At 43.7% G+C, this 17,861-nt stretch overlaps 1 protein-coding gene across 1 annotated transcript in view; it reads left to right on the top strand.

Moving 5' to 3' along the window:
* LOC126248223 (protein obstructor-E-like) overlaps positions 1 to 17,861 on the top strand; it is a 50,478-nt gene that overhangs the window by 17,533 nt on the left and 15,084 nt on the right. Inside the window, exons 2-3 of the mRNA XM_049949046.1 lie at positions 11,087 to 11,290; positions 13,656 to 13,862. Coding sequence (XP_049805003.1) covers positions 11,087 to 11,290; positions 13,656 to 13,862 — 411 coding nt within the window. The remainder of the gene's footprint in view (positions 1 to 11,086; positions 11,291 to 13,655; positions 13,863 to 17,861) is intronic.

The raw sequence follows: 17,861 nt of genomic DNA, 5'->3' as shown, positions 1-17,861 counted from the left end.
GTGATTAAGGGTAATCACATGAAATCTATCACTATCCAATGCATTAATTTTTGTGTCACATCACACTCACCACCAACAAATTTCTTTCTTTCCTTTCCTTCGTTTTCACATTCATACACAATAAAGTAAACATGCTATTATACTTCAATATGCTCACTGCATATTTACTAACAGTGCAGTTATGTGTCTGACACTAAATAAAATAGAGTCAGGTTAACACAATGGCTAGCAATGGCTAGCAGAGACAGAAAATAACGTATCATATTAAAAGAAACGCGTCTTTTCTTTATTTGACACTGGTGACAGGTACATTTCCACTACCAGCAACATTAAGTGAAGGACTCATCTCCGAGGTAAACGAGTTGAGTCTCAGAAACCGTACCAAATCAGTAGTTTTCCGTAGTTAGGCAACCGATGTAACCGATGTGGCCGACCTCTGCATCGAACACGCCAGTCTGCGAGTTTTGGATTATTGGCTACACGCAGAGCTGATCATTTTCAACTCTTACGTTTCACTCAATAGCCGAAAATTGCAGAGACAATTTGCAAGCGAGTTCAAACTGCTACTTCCATTTGAGGTCACGGTCCATGATTCGCCACCCACTCCGAACCTAATATTTGACTTTTAACTGAAATGTTGGAGAGTGGTAAGATAATTGCAGATGTCTTTTTGAATCTCTTTCTAGTAGTTAATTGCTCAAGGGGAAGAGTTAGGTCTTTGTTTTGCAGATTTTTAACTGAGAATTAAATGTTGTCGTTGGTAACTGAACCTAATGGAATAAGATAATTAATCCTACTTTCCATTTTTATGACGTCATAGTTTTTGTTCCTGTTGATGATCTTTCTGTTACCAATGATTTTTCACCGGAAAAGTGATTTCGAAAACGTCATAGATGGGATATTGTGCATTCATTGAACTTTCAGGGCTCGTGTCCGGTTGTCTCACATGATTTGTCTTCAACATAGGTTTATTGTTTATCAGGAAAGAAGCTAAAAATTCCAAAAGATCATCATTCTGAACAAATAGTTGCTCTTAAGAGGATACCTGCGTTTCTAAATGTCGGCGACATTCTCGTCAAGGTATCAGAAAACACTTTCGAGTTTTGAGCAGCCGCAGGGAGCGTTTCCTTACTCGTCTGCTGTGACTAGTATTTACGAGAGCAGCGCACTGATTTCCATTTCTGGCACAACAGGAAAATTTCACCTTGACGAACCCTTTTCCCGTGATTTCACTTCAGTACAAACAACTGCGCATCGTTATTGACTGGGGGTGCGAGGTTACTCTCAATGTCTCTTCCTCTGGCATTTCGAAAGTCAGTGAATAAGACGACGGTACTGCATAACCGCGTGTGATGATGGACGTCATTCACTATCATTTCACACGAGTCTAGCACATGGCATTAGAATACTGCTTGCATTGTGAGTTCGTGGGCAGTTTATGAAACTGAAGATTTGTATATTTTATAATTTATTTCAATAAACGAGGCAGTATTTATTATAAGTTTGGTTGCTCTTTCGCAGATCAGTATTAAGATCATTTTGCTTCATGTAGATCTCTTATTTTTAAATTATTTTTAATTTTATTTATATATTTATTTTTTCCGGAGAGGATTGGTATCGAAGCTGTCTATGTTAACTGAGAGTGTACATTTGCTCATTTAAATCGGGTAGTTTTGTAGCCTTTGGGCCATCATTTAAATCGGGAAGTATATCTTACTTATTCAAGACAGGCATATACACGTGCGCTGCAGCTACACATAGAAATAAATGCAGACTGTACTAAAAAAAAAATGTCGTTATAAGGGAAGAAAATTAAATGCTATTAACCGTTGGAATCATGTTAAACATGGCAGTGCATGCCGATACTAATCGAGGTTATTATGTAAAATATTTCAATTGCTTCTTTTCACTTACTAAAAACAAGCACACACACCATTTCTACTCATGGATTGTCAGTTTTCGAAATAGAACACTACGTAATAACGAAAAAAAGCTCTTGGAAAAAAGTTTAAAACTCAATGTTGAGTCACAAATAAGTGAACGACAAACAGTAAGCATTCTGTAATAGTTGAAAAGACGAAAGTGAAATAACTTGCATAATTATACAGCAACTACCAACTGTACGGCCAAACAAGTGAAGAAATTAAGTGAACATTATTATTTGCATGTACCTTGATAATACTGCATTTACAACTGACGTTTGATGAAAATTATCATCCTCGAGTTATGGAGTTCATTGAATGAACGAAGGCTTAGTACCGCGGAAAAGCAAGAAAACTATTTAGCAGAGTAGTTATATATTGGCCGTTCACTGATTTCTAAACCAATTTAATAGCAGGAGGAACAGAAGGTATTCATCTTAAATGGATTCGTATACGAGCTGCTGACTTGAATTTGAAGATCTTAAGCAGTACCACATCGCAGAGAACGTCAGAAATCATATTAACAAATTTTACGAGGAATTTATTTCTTGAAATGCCTGAAATGCATTATCAGCCTTCAATACATAGCTAAATGACACATAAAACAATAAAATCTGGGAACCGCGAGATATTTTAGATAAAAAGCAGTAATTCAGTCTCTAGAAGCAATGACCAATGTCTGATGTCCCTTTAGGACAGAGGACAATACAGATGGACCAGTGGCTCCCTTGGCCACAGTTTTGTCAAAGATACCTTCATTGCATTCGTCTAAAAGAATTCAAGGAAAACGACGGAAAATTTAGATCGTGATGTCTGGATGTGGAACTGACTGCACTCCACCTGACTGAGAGCAATGAGTCACGTTTCCCCGTTCTCTGGAGCATGTATTTTTCCTCACTGACTGATATTTACATCGAAATATTGGTAAATGACCGTCTCAGGTTAGAATGAATGCGGGTTAAAAGTGAAATATTTTAGTTTTAAACTTAGTTTTTCGTTTCAAAAGAAGAAGCTCTTACTGTCATAAAACAGGAAGACTACTGCATACAGTATGTGTGATGCATAGTTCCCTGTGTTTCAAGCAGGAATTAATTATACTGTGCTGGTAGAAGATTTCAGTAACGTGGAAACGTACATTGGTTTCTTTTTGCATACGATATCACCACTTCTTTTCATAAGCATCTTTTCCCGAACCGAGATTTCTGTCAAGCATAGAACAGAATAAACCTTGAGATATCTTACAAGGCCAAACAGACAATTATCCTGTTGCTCTGGTACGATTTCTCTGTTCACTGTACTCTCTGAAGCGTTGCATGACTTGTTTTGTCGGGAAGAAGAAGGTTACTCCTGTTGCGTCTCAAAGGCCTTCAGAGTCCAGCAGGGACTCCCCGTAGGTCTTAGCAATGCCTTTGTCACTTCGGATAAATTATGTTATGCAGCTTAATTTCACTGTATGTCTTTTTATACATTTTTTGTTACAAAGTTTATAAACAATTTGTTTCGGAAAAAATATGACGGAAAGTTATAATACATTCCTACTTGGAAAACAGAACCAAATGCGAAGCAGGAAGATTAGGATTCAACATCCCATCGGGGATGAAAAGTTATTTGAAACAGATCACAAGCTCGGGTTGGACAAAGGTACAGTAACATATCGGCTGTTACACCGTGAAGAGATTTTTTGAAACTGTATAAATAGGATAGATGGACGAGAATTTTAAAGCCGATCCTCCTCAAAGCGAATAAATTGCCTTAATCACTGCGCACCTTCACTTGATATAGCCTACTATGTTTTTAGTAGACGAATGAAACAGACTCGTGGACACTAGACGGATAGAGAATCTACTAAATATAGCATAAATCTAAATCTTCACACCAAAGAGCAGTGAAGCCATCCATATACACTCCTGGAAATTGAAATAAGAACACCGTGAATTCATTGTCCCAGGAAGGGGAAACTTTATTGACACATTCCTGGGGTCAGATACATCACATGATCACACTGACAGAACCACAGGCACATAGACACAGGCAACAGAGCATGCACAATGTCGGCACTAGTACAGTGTATATCCACATTTCGCAGCAATGCAGGCTGCTATTCTCCCATGGAGACGATCGTAGAGATGCTGGATGTAGTCCTGTGGAACGGCTTGCCATGCCATTTCCACCTGGCGCCTCAGTTGGACCAGCGTTCGTGCTGGACGTGCAGACCGCGTGAGACGACGCTTCATCCAGTCCCAAACATGCTCAATGGGGGACAGATCCGGAGATCTTGCTGGCCAGGGTAGTTGACTTACACCTTCTAGAGCACGTTGGGTGGCACGGGATACATGCGGACGTGCATTGTCCTGTTGGAACAGCAAGTTCCCTTGCCGGTCTATGAATGGTAGAACGATGGGTTCGATGACGGTTTGGATGTACCGTGCACTATTCAGTGTCCCCTCGACGATCACCAGTGGTGTACGGCCAGTGTAGGAGATCGCTCCCCACACCACGATGCCGGGTGTTGGCCCTGTGTGCCTCAGTCGTATGCAGTCCAGATTGTGGCGCTCACCTGCACGGCGCCAAACACGCATACGACCATCATTGGCACCAAGGCAGAAGCGACTCTCATCGCTGAAGACGAAACGTCTCCATTCGTCCCTCCATTCACGCCTGTCGCGACACCACTGGAGGCGGGCTGCACGATGTTGGGGCGTGAGCGGAAGACGGCCTAACGGTGTGCGGGACCGTAGCCCAGCTTCATGGAGACGGTTGCGAATGGTCCTCGCCGATACCCCAGGAGCAACAGTGTCCCTAATTTGCTGGGAAGTGGCGGTGCGGTCCCCTACGGCACTGCGTAGGATCCTACGGTCTTGGCGTGCATCCGTGCGTCGCTGCGGTCCTGTCCCAGGTCGACGGGCACGTGCACCTTCCGCCGACCACTGGCGACAACATCGATGTACTGTGGAGACCTCACGCCCCACGTGTTGAGCAATTCGGCGGTACGTCCACCCGGCCTGCCGCATGCCCACAATACGCCCTCGCTCAAAGTCCGTCAACTGCACATACGGTTCACGTCCACGCTGTCGCGGCATGCTACCAGTGTTAAAGACTGCGATGGAGCTCCGTATGCCACGGCAAACTGGCTGACACTGACGGCGGCGGTGCACAAATGCTGCGCAGCCTTCGCCATTCGACGGCCAACACCGCGGTTCCTGGTGTGTCCGCTGTGCCGTGCGTGTGATCATTGCTTGTACAGCCCTCTCGCAGTGTCCGGAGCAAGTATGGTGGGTCTGACACACCGGTGTCAATGTGTTCTTTTTTCCATTTCCAGGAGTGTATTATCGAGCTTTCACAGCATGTTTCATCAGAGGCTTCTGCCAGGGAGGGTCTTCCAGATATTCCGCACGCGCTATGAGATTCTCTGACAAAATATATAACTAGATATATGAGATCCCTCTTTCGCAAATATGTTGTTCTTTTATATACAAAGTTTCACATGTTATCTGTCGATAGCAGTTACCATCAAATCTAACTTTGAAGAAGGAAACTCTTTCTCAATGGATGGACAGAAGAAGTATGTTCATGTCTGTGAGTTTACGGAAAGATATTGTTATGAAATATTTCTTAGTCTTCAACTATTTAAGGAAATACAAATAAGATGAGTAACAAGCAACAAACACTGTGGAAAATTTCAAGCTAATATGCCAGTTCCCACGCATTCACGAAAAAAACAGTAGGCGAAAGCTACATTTTGAAAACCTTGTGACTCCTGAAAATGTTTGCAGTATGCTAAAGCATTCTTAACCTGAAATGGATAAAAATTTGGTAGACGAACTTATTCACCAAGATGAACTCCAGTTATTCTTCTCTACCCAAAAGAAAATCTCTGTGTTTGTAGGAAAATACATCCCAGAAACAAATGTAGCGGAAATATTCTCAAAACGATTAAGCTGAAGTTGTCAGCTAGGTTAATCTTTCTTCATCAGTTAGTTCTGTCCATTAATAGCTGCTAACGTATTTTCAGAATGATACATATTGCAACTTGCCCGACAGAGTCTATATCAGAGTGCAGACTTTCCTTGGCCGGAGTCCATTTCCGTAAGTTGTTACTGGGTGTGTGACTGTGTCATGATGTGATTAAAAACACCGACATTTTTGCTACCATTGCAGACAGCCTGTTGAACGTTGATTCCCGACGACGCCTTATGAAGGCACCTGCAACATACCCGGAACTTCGGTAGTTTTCATACAGACGCGGTCAAGTGGTCAGAAGAAACCTATAGTAAAGAGCCCTTGTAGTCTTACATTAACCAAACCACCTCTCTGAGAGAGTGAATTTCCTTCACGTTCGCCATGAAAAATAAACGAGTTATGTGACGTCTACTGTTACTGTTTAGAATGCACGCGCCAAATGCCGGCTTAACAACGAACATTGTGGAAGAACTATGCACTGTACTGTTACTAGAAAATGCAGTCATAGTTTCAAAAAACAGACAGAAAATAATGTAATAGTGGAAAACAGGACGTCACCCAGGAGTAAAAGGGAAGCTGGAAGTCAATGACATCGCCGACACGAAAGGTGAAGCACGCCGTTGCAGCATCTAAACTGAGTGCTACCTACCTCCGTGAGTTTCTCCTTCTGCAGCAAAAGGTCAGATGCAGTGATGCGCCTTTCTCACACCAACTGCGGATAGAAGCTGCCTTATTCGTGCTACGCACATTTTCTCCGCGGCTGCCCTCACTCGCTGTTGTGTAATAACCCCAGCATCTAACGATCTTCACTAGCTATGTTTACCATCTCCTGCTGCTGTTGTGTAACCAACACAAAGAGAGAAAATCAGTTCATTACCTCGGCTGATGAACAGAAATTTTAAATTCGATGATCATACGTGGTGGCTCATAATACATTGCGTGAAGTACATTGAAAGTATTACTCTGTTTTTACAATTATTTATTTGTTCAATGTGCTTGGATACTTTGTCGGGTGTCTTTTCTGTGTGACATTAGCATCGGTGTAACGTTAGCTGTTCAATGCTCGTCAAAAGTATATCGTTTCATTAAGCGTAGTTAAAAAGTCTTACCGCGTTTCATTTTTCTTCATCTTCAGCCATTTTCTGTCCTGGCAGAGCTCGTTAACGATCAGAATCCAGCAAAACATGATTTGACCATTGTTTTATTTTTATCCCGCTGCCCGTTGGTTTTAGTGTCCCACAATTAGTAGTTACCTTAAAGAACAAAAGCTGTGCTTGTTGTGAGTCGTGTAGTCTTTGTTGTGCGTTGTAGTTATGAACCAGAAACGTGAAACTGGAGAGACATTTACCCAGGTGAATGAAAAAAGAGAGACTGAAAACTACTCTTACCCTATCTACGTGGAAGTGATATTGGTCCGGTATACCTCCACATCTCACAACCCGTCGAAATCTATGCAGGTCTCTTCCCCAAAAAGAAGTAAGAGATGCACCTACTCTTCGATTGTCGGTTACTTCTCACTAGTTGTCGAAAACCCAGTCAGTTAAGCTACGAAAGGGCTGATAGATTCAGCGAAGTGATCTTTGGCTCAAATACATGATGTAATTAAGAATAGTTATGATCCTACATTCTTTAAGAAACTACCGTGAAATTTCTGCGAACTATTTCGGAAATATGCACATAAAAAGTAGTAGTATAAATAGTTTCGCACTGGACACAAGAAAGTAGTCATGGATTGGCTGTTCCACCTTGAAGGACATTTTCAAACCATACCTCTCACTGGTCCGTACATTGTACAGATAATGCATGAATACGTGCGCGCTCGTGCGTATGAGCGTGCATGCGTGCGTTCTTGTGAGAGCGTTAATGCGTGTATGTATGTGTGTATAAGTGAGAGAGAGAGAAAGGGACATTTATATTCGGTTACATGTGCACAATCATAATATGTGAAGATGTTATCAATTCACCATCCAACACTTTCCCCTCAGAATGTAGTTAGCAGAAGCTATACGCCTCTCCATAAAGATTTTTACCAGGTTTGTTGTGTACTGCTATATGATCTTCCATGATTTTCCGCAACCCGTTCCTTCACCTGCAGTGTCCGCCTGCTTAGCTGGGTGGTAACGTCCTGGCCTCCCATTTAAGCGGGCTCGGCTTCGATTTCTGGCCGGGTTGGAGATTTTCTCCGCTCGGGGCCTGCGTATTGTGTTGTCCACATTATCATTCCATCCTCATCATCGCCCAATGTGGCGTCGACTGAAATAAGACTTGCACTTGGTGGCCGAACTCTCCCGGATGAGGCCTCCCACCCAACGATGCCATATGCTCTTTTCATTTCATCTGCAGTGGCAATAACAGTTCCTCTCCACTTCCATCCCTCAGGAAGGAATGGATTATTTCATTTACTCTTGCCCCTTATGAATCTGCTCTCTGTTTCTCATATGAAGCCTAAAATCTTCCTTTTGTTCCTGGGTTTTCCTGTATCCCAGGCTATAAACACTGATATTCGATTGATACTTTCAGCGTTATTGGCGGACATATACTGATGAGTCAAAATATTAAGACCGCCTGCTTAATAGCTTGGGTGTCCGTCTTTGGAACGAAATACATCACTGATTCTGCGTATCAGGGATCCAACAGTTTGTTGGTAGGTTTGTGGAGATATGTGACATTAGATGTCTACGCACACGTTATGCAATTCGCGTAAATAAGGGGGTGCTGATTTGCGTACGTGATGACGGCGTCCGATAGCGACCCAGATGGATTCCACAGGATGTACATCAGGCGAATTTGGTCGCCGTGATATCAGCGCGAGTTCACTGTAACACTCCTCAAATCAATGTAGCACATTTCTGGCTGCGGGACACGGATAATTATGTTGCTGAAAGATGACATCGCCGTTGGGGAAAACATCAAGCATGAAGGGACGCAGGTGGTTCGCAGCTGTCAGCGTGTCTTAGATTATTACTACAGGTCACATGCAAGCGCAGGAGAATGTCTCCCGTAGCATAATACTGCTCCCACCAGCCTGCGTCAGTGGCGCGCTGCAGGTTTCAAGCCGCCGTTCACATCGATGATGGAGTTTGTGGAGACGACCAGCGACCTAGTGTAGCAAAGATGTGGTTCATTTCCATTAAGCGACGATCGAATGCCGATGATCCCGTGCCCACTGCAATCGTAACTGACGATGTCGTTGGGGCGACATGTGAACACGTAGGGGTGATGGGCTGCGTAGCTCTATGTTCAACAATGTAAGATGAACGGTGTGCCCCGGAACTCTTGTGCGTTTAGCGTGCACCAGCACTGTGATTTTTCGGAAAAATTGCTGCAGATCACCATCTATTTTACACTGCAGACAAGCCACCGAACCCCATGTTCTGTGAAGAGTCGTGGACATCCAACTATTTAGCGCCTAGAGGTAGTTTCACTGTCCTTCTACCTCTTCCCGTAGATGCTCACGACATTAACACACGAACCTTCGACCGCTTTGCGTAATAGTAATGCACTCTTTGTCAAAGTGGCTTATCTCAATGGATTTCCCCACCTGCAGCCCATATCTTCGCTAGGAAGATTCCCCGTCCGTGTCTGCTCGGCTGACATACTTTCGTCAGCTCGTCACGTGCCCAAAATGCCACCAGGCGGCATACAACGTCACGGTAGGCAGTGGTCATGATGTTTTGGCTTATCAGTGTAATGAAGATATTGGCAGGGCTATCTACACTGCTGGCCACCGTAAATGCAACACCCTGAAGGAAGCATCCGAATCAAGTGAAATTTACACCATGCGTTTGCAGCGATGAGATATGCAACTGATTAGAATTTCAGCGCAGACGCACATCACGCGCGCCTGTGGCGCCACCTCATAGCGCCATTTAAGGCTTGGCGATTTCGACGAGTGTACGTTCGGCACGTGTGTTTACCTTGTGGTTGTTTCACAAGACGATCAGTTATGCCTCGTAGACAACAGCGAACATATTTTGATCAAGTATCCGAGTTCGACAGAGGAAGGATAGTGGCTTACCGAGATTGTGGATTATCATACAGAGAAATCGCTAGTCGTGTTGGACGACACCAAACAACTGTAATGCGGATATGTGACAGTTGGATGCAGGAGGGTACGACGGACCGACGTGGTCGATCGCATTCACCTCGGTGCACCACTGCACGTGCTGATAGGCAAATTGTGCGCATGGCAGTGACGGATCGCTCAGTGACATCCCGAACCATAGCACAGCACATTGCGTCTGTAACGCATCATCCAGTGTCTGCGCGTACCATTCGACGCCGTTTACAGCAGAGTGGTCTGTCCGCAAGACGTCCATTGCTTCGTCTACCATTGACGCAGAACCACAGACGTCTCCGTCGCCAATGGTGTGATGACAGACGGATGTGGACGGCAGAATGTAATGACGTTGTCTTTACTGACGAGTCACGCTTCTGTCTGCAGCACCACGATGGTCGGATTCGAGTGTGGAGACACCGTGGAGAGAGGATGCTGGACAGCTGCATTATGCACCGCCACACTGGTCTTGCACCGGGTATTATGGTATGGGGCGGTATTGGATATTACTCTCGCACGCCTCTAGTACGCACTGCCGGTACTTTAAATAGCCGGCGCTACATATCCGAGGTGCTGGAGCCAGTTGTCCTTCCTTACCTTCAGGGCTCGGCCACAGCCATATTTCAACAGGATAATGCGCGACCACACGTGGCACGCATTGTCCAAAGGTTCTTCGTCAATAACCAGATTGAATTGCTTCCCTGGCCAGCTCGCTCTCCGGATCTTTCGCCGATAGAAAACATGTGGTCCATGGTTGCTCAACGAGTGACCCAGATTACATCCCCAGCTGCCACACCAGATGATCTTTGGCAATGTGTGGAAGCTGCTTGAGCTGCTGTACCCCAGGAACACATCCAACGTCTCTTTGACTCAATGCCGACACGTGTGGCAGCGGTGATCTCCAACAATGGCGGCTACTCTGGCTACTGATTCTGGCAGGAACCACATGTCACAGACGTCTGTAAACGTAATCATTTGATACTTGGTCAACATGTTATCTACAAAATAAATTTTGTTGTGCTACCTCTTGTCTTTCTTGGTGTTGCATTTACGGTGGCCAGCAGTGTAGATAATCACATGCAACAAGGAAATGAATCTGACCGGCATGGTGAGTACGTGTTATGAGCAACGTGTGTTGTGTTGACAGGTTCGGCAGCAGCGCAGTTCAAGTGCCCCGAGCCGTCCGGCTACTTCCCGGACCCTGTGCAGTGCGACCTGTACTACAAGTGCGTCAGCAACAGACCCGAGGAGCTGCTGTGCCCAGACGGACTGGTCTTCGACGACAGCAACCCTAACCAGGCGCGCTGCGACAACCCCAACAACGTCGACTGCGGCGATCGAACTGAGCTGCGTAAGACATCTCGCCTTCTGTGTCCGTCTCTACGTGTCACCAGTGTTGAATGAGTCAGTCAGTCAGTTCCTACCCTGCATCCCTTTCATTAGGTTTTTTATGTCTACGTTCACTACTAGCACTATCGAGTGTGTGAAGGCACGTAATCGACAGAGGTGACATCCACGCTTTCGTGTACGTAGAAACAAAGCAGTAAACGAATTATTGTTAACAACAGCATGAAGTGTAGGCGGTAATGACGTCGCTATAAGCAGCGTGGTAAACAGTTTAAATGAAAATTCTGCAGGACGGAGGGAAATGTCTGCTGGAAGGAGGGACAAAAGTGTGAATTGACTCATCCCAGCAGGACAGTAATGAAAGGGTATCGAAATCGCGACAGTTACTTCTGTCTCACATTTTTAACATTTACCTTCATTGCTGGAAGTTCCTGGCTTATTTTAAACGACTAATGGTGTTCAGATTGGGGGAGCTTGTACAGATGACTCATTCAATTCAACATTAATGTAGAGAAGATAACGTGAGCTTTAATAAGTGTGAAGTCGTTGACTTAGAGTTCACAGTTTATGTTCAAAGCGCAGTGCTTACGTAAAGGTTTTCCATTGTGAAAATTGCTGTTCCACGGTAATTATTTTTGTTTTCCTTTGTCCCTTTGTGCAAGAATAGGTAGCCAGCCGTTGTAAAAGTACTCTTCACTGCCTTCGGGATTATTTCTGAACAGTTACTAAAATATGTCGTCCTTGAATGTAGTGGATTACCTAAATGAATTGTGTGGTAGACCAGGATCTTCTTGAGGAAAGTAAATGACAGAATGTAAAATTTTCTGCCTTGAACTGATTCGATGAATTACATGTAACTGGCTAAATATGATGTACAGTGGTCTGGATGACTTCTCCTGTCAGTTATATGATTTTCTGATTTTAAAATATTTATTCTAACTGCCTCAGTTGCAAATTACCACAAATCATAGAGACTATTACAATAAACATTTTAATGTTTCAAAAATAGACAGTTCTGGCATCTCTCTTGACAGTATTTCATCTCATGTAAATGAAAGGTGGAGGGGGGAGAAAGGGAAGGGAAGGGAAGGCATGGAGCTAATGATGTCAGCTGCATTGGGACTTTATGCGGAATCACTGGCGACGAGTGAAAATGTGTGCCAGACCAGGGCTCGAACCCCGGATCTCCAGCTTACCAGGCAGTTTCGTTAATAACTGCGCCATCTTTTTTCCCCCACCCGGACACAGTGTTTATCACAACTCCGCAGATTATCTTGGTACGCTCCCCAGCCGACTCAAACTCTCACCCAGCGCCACCTACCCACAGTCCCCATCTATGTCCTCTATGCGCGCTAATTTTATATTCCTGCTGGAAGTCGAACGTAAATGTGTATCTGCAATGAGGTTTGTGGGTTCATTGCCCATCGAGGCGAATCAGATATAAGAATGCATGGTGTCTATTCTTTCGGCTATGTCATGAATGCTCGTTTACGTTTGAGTCCAACGGGAATCTAGAATTAGCGAACATGGAGGATATGTCTGGGGACTGTCGATAGGTGGCACTGCGTGGGATTGTTAGTCGAGACCTGTCCGAAAGAATGGACACCACGCATTCATATAATATTTCGTCTGTCGCCAGTATTTCGTCTATCATCAGTGTTATGATTGTCAAAAAAAAATGGTGCAAATGGCTCTGAGCGCTATGGGACTCAACTGCTGTGGTCATAAGTCCCCTAGAACTTAGAACTACTTAAACCTAACTAACCTAAGGACAGCACACAACACCCAGCCATCACGAGGCAGAGAAAATCCCTGACCCCGCCGGGAATCGAACCCGGGAACCCGGGCGTGGGAAGCGAGAACGCTACCGCACGACCACGAGATGCGGGCAAAGATTGTCACGGTGGGCTTTGATGTAAAGTATAGCCCAACCAAGGGAAATGTGTGTGCGTGGCACAGGAGCGCAGAACTGTGGTGTGAGGCGATTTTATTGTATTTTACTTTTTTTTGGGAGTGACTGGGGAGGGGGGGGGCAGGGGAGGGAGTGGACAGAAGGTGATGTTTGTGTACGTAGGGTAAATGAAAAGTGGAGCACTAGGAACTATCTTTACACAGCCTTCTTCTACGAAGAAGAAATCAGACGACTATGACCAAAGACAGTCTAGGCTTATGTTCTCGTGTATTTTAAAAATCAATCTTGCTTTTCTATAACATGCTTCACTTGGTTGTACTATAAGTCTAACATCTGGAAGAGTAGAAACAGTTAATGAAGGGTACGGGAAACATGGAGAAGAAAACAAAAATGAAAATAGCTGTGTAGTTGAGTGATAAGTAAAGAAGTTGTAACAGAGGTGGTGGTCCTTGTGCAGAGGAGCCGAAGCCGTCAGAGGGCTGCCCGCGCGCCAACGGCTACTTCCGTCACCCCGATGCGCAGGTGTGCGACAAGTTTGTCAACTGCGTCGACGGCACACCCAACGAGCTGCCCTGCCCGCCTGGACTCATCTACGACGACAGCCGCAACACTTGCGCCTGGCCCGCCGAGAGCCAAAGACACGACTGCACCAACAGCAAGAAGGGTATGCTCGCGCTTTCCTATTCTCACCGAAATTCCTGTTTTTAGAGGTTTGGGACCCTGTTTACCTCACAGGGTCCTTTTTAACAGTACAAGCCTAGACTTTACTACACCCATATAAGTGTATCGCCTCAGTTCCATAAGGATGAGATTCTTACTCTCACTGTGCTTGGATAATTACTCTCTCTATTTTGAATTAACATGGATCATTTCTGGCACCGTTGACAAGTGTAAGTAATACCCAACTCTTTTGATCAGCCTGAAGTAGGTGACAGCATTGACAGCAAAGACAAATAGCAGTACCGATCAGTTTTTCAATTTATATTACCACATTTTGTCAGTATTAAACCCCAAGATTTCTATTTTATGTGTCAGTTCTTGGTGAAGAGTGTCGGTATTAAAATAGCTACTTCATTGATTTTCTGTGCACTAACGTGATTCAGTAAAAGTTCCAGACATCCTGCGGCCGATAGAGCGTTTCACAGAGCTGTAATTCCAGAATGAAATCATTTCTTCCAGAAGTGCTGGTCTTGCAAGTTCCGCAGGAGAACTTCTGTGAAGTTTGGAAGGTAGGAGACGCGTTACTGGCGGAAGTAAAGCTGTGAAGACGGCTCATGAGTCGTGCTTGGGTATCTCAGTGGTAGAGCACTTTCCCGCGAAAGGCATATGTCCCGAGTGCGAGCCTCGGTCCAGCACACCGTCTTAATTGGTCAGGAAGTTTCAGATCTTGAATTTTTTGTGACTTAGAGAAGAATAAAGCAATTCAAATCTCGATCTGAGTATAGTAAAAAGTAAGATTAGTGTTTAAATTCTAGTCGACATCGAAGTCATTTGAGGTGGAGGGCTAACTTAAATGTAGGAGTCTGGAAAAAGAATATGGTGGTGGACTTAACAGTTTCGAGGATCCTTTGGAAAGGATGTCTGGAAGGGTATTTGTACTGTGATTCTACATAAAATGTATCCATTGTCTGAACAACTGCACCACTTCATATCGATCTGATGATAGAAATTTATGTTTCCCATGTGTCTTTGTGAACGTTCATGGCCGGATACCAGGAAGGCGAATAACAGTCTTTCTCTAACAAATCTTTCACTGAAAAACCAAAGTAGGTTTCCCTTTGAAAAATAATCAAGACCTTCCATTAGTTACATAAACAAAAGTGCTGTATTTTCAGGCCCTGTTGAGGTACGTTTATCTCTGTTTTTTTTTTACTTTTTTGTGTACTAATGTCTCGACATTTTTGTTGTTGCTACACACAGCCCGGAAGATCCTACATTGGAAACTACCGCGGAACTAGTAATTATATTGCATGTGGTCTCCAAATTTGTTTGTGGTGTTTGTTAGACTGGTTTCCTTCTCTGTTTTATCCCCATATTTTACTATCGTTTCAGCAAAGTTACAATTTTCGTTATATATACGACAGTTCTCTCTTTAGTTACTGTATTCAGGTTATAGATTGTATCCATACGCGTAAATTTCGTCACATCGAGTCGGCAGTGAGGGATATAGCATCACTCACGAATGAAACCTTCAATCTCACCAGTTCCTTATTGTATAATTCGATGAAGCCAGTCGTAAGCCGCACGGTTTAGGTTTCAGTTTACAACTAACAATTGCCAGAAAACCAAAACTGTGGATTTACGATAGCTCCTTTGGTTCATAAACTATCAGATATTTCTTTACATCCGTTTTTCTTGATTTCGCTTCCTCTTAACCATATGTATGTCAGAGAAGATTAAATGTTATAAGTCACAAGCCGGAGCAGTGCTACTGAGTATTGGAAGAATTGTTCAGTAGGGGACTGGCTGCTCCTCACTCCTGGGAGTTGGGCCTCAAGACGTACGATTTCATATTTGTGCACGTCTGTGGGTTCAGTACAAGAGCACGCCAGTCCCACAAGATGCCTTAGAGTATACATTAGACTGTTATAAATCTTACATAATAAAAACGCTTACAGTAATGAGCGCGGTGTATCCCTTTTGTGCTTTACCAAACCACGAATCACACAAAAGATGTCAACTACGACATTATGCGGGAAATTGACGAGAAATGCCACGAACCAAGCATTTCTCGATGATGAATCAAAATCTGTATTTTGATCGAAACCTATTCATCCAATTAACATGAAAGAGCATTTAAGCTTATTACTTTAAACATTTTCGAGGTCTATAAAAATTCAAATCAAGAAAACTCTTTCCTACATTAATTTAGCATTTTATTGTTAACGGTAGCTCTAGCTGCTAGAAATAACTGGATCACTAGTTTTATTAGCTAATGTGACAGATTAAAATGAAATAGAAGCTCTTGTAGAATGATTGTAGGTGTAAATGCAAAGAAAAGTGCCGTGATACAAGTGCATTCGTCTGTCTTTGAGTTATCGACCTTTCATCACGGTTCTCTATAAAGTTTAGTTATTTATATTTTTGTTATAGATGAGCTGTGTAAGACGTTCGCCTAAGTTGCCAAACATGAGAACTTTTTTATGTTAGCTTTAAGTGAAATATCCCGTGCAGAAATGGGACAGTCAAAGGCGACAGTTTACTTGGTCTTTGGAAGAAATCTCCGACGTCGTTACGGACCGTCACCGATAACCGGCAAAACTAAATATCCTGCTCTGTACTTCAGTGCAACTATACTTTCAGGGATCTAAGTATGAGGACCTGTGGCAATCAGGTCTGACTTACGAATTTCAGAGCTTACAGCGATGGGCTACTGCAGATTAGGATAGACGTCGCTTACAACCAGGCGTCCATTACCTAAATTATGTATTCACAGAAGTGCCTTTCCCATCAGGTAACACAGACTATAAGGCTACACGAATAGACGGGGAGTAGCAAAAAGGTATGGCTAAACTTTCACGAAACATTCTTCATACCTAGAGGAAGAAAATATGTTACATGGACATGGGTTCGAAAATGCTTTATTTCCGTTTTAGAGCTCAGTTTCTACAACTCTTCAACGCATTAATCATCTACTTTGAAACGAAGCCTCATCCAGCAAGAACACATCTGCACGAAAGTGAGGGTGGACACATTGTTGAATCAACCAGTAGCAGAAGTGTACCCGTGCCGAAATATCAGCTTCTGACTGTGCCTGCTGCACACTCTGTACATGGTGCGTGTACAGCAGGTTCTGATGTAGCGCTCCCCAGATACTCGTCTGGTTGACATTACTTGATGCAGCTAATGGTCTCACGCTGACACCAGGGCAGCCGTCACCTGCACGAAGAATTTCTTCCACCAGTTGAGGTGTCCTCGTCTTTATAGGCCTCCCCCAGTCGCGAGTAGTAGACTTAAACGTCCCAAGCTCCCTATAATGACGATCATTTCCTTCAAAGGTCCCCCCTGTAGAACCACCTTCGTTCTGGGAATCTCTCCCGATACAAAGAGGATCCCCACGGCCATTGCCATCTGCTAATCCATACAGCAAATGGGCATCTGCCAACTCTGTACTGAGTAACTTCCATGGTACTGAACCGGAAACCAAGTCCGCGATGAACACTAAACGGCTGCTGTTACGTGCTTGATGCTGCAGCAGCAATGAAGTTAGTCGCATGTCAACACGGGCAACGAAGTGAGTCACATAGCAACATTAGCTTCGTTCAATTGGAACAACAAACACTTATTAATTACAACCCACAGTACGTTCTAACCAAACGTAACCAGGAGGGTACTATGAAGTTTGATCGTTTCATGTAAGAAAACATTTCATGGAATGCTGATACGTTCTGTTTATGAGTGTTTCCCATGCTTAATTTGATTGTGAAGAGAAGTACAAAATGAGCTCTAATGTGAAAATGAAAACGTGTCCGGACCTATGTCCATACAACACATTTTATTTCTATATATATGAGAAATGTTTCCTGGATGTTTGGCCACGAATTTTTGTTACAAGCTTTACAATCTTATAAGATTGTTTTGTAGATAGAGTAAAGAAAATTAAAAAAGGAAACCAGTCCAACTTTCGTCACTAGGAATTTGGAGCACCACCAGGCACTACAAC

Source organism: Schistocerca nitens, chromosome 3 (assembly GCF_023898315.1).
Source record: "Schistocerca nitens isolate TAMUIC-IGC-003100 chromosome 3, iqSchNite1.1, whole genome shotgun sequence".
Classification (NCBI taxonomy): Eukaryota; Metazoa; Arthropoda; class Insecta; order Orthoptera; family Acrididae; genus Schistocerca; species Schistocerca nitens.
Note: the sequence above shows the minus strand (reverse complement) of the source record. Positions and strands in the feature narration are given on the sequence as shown.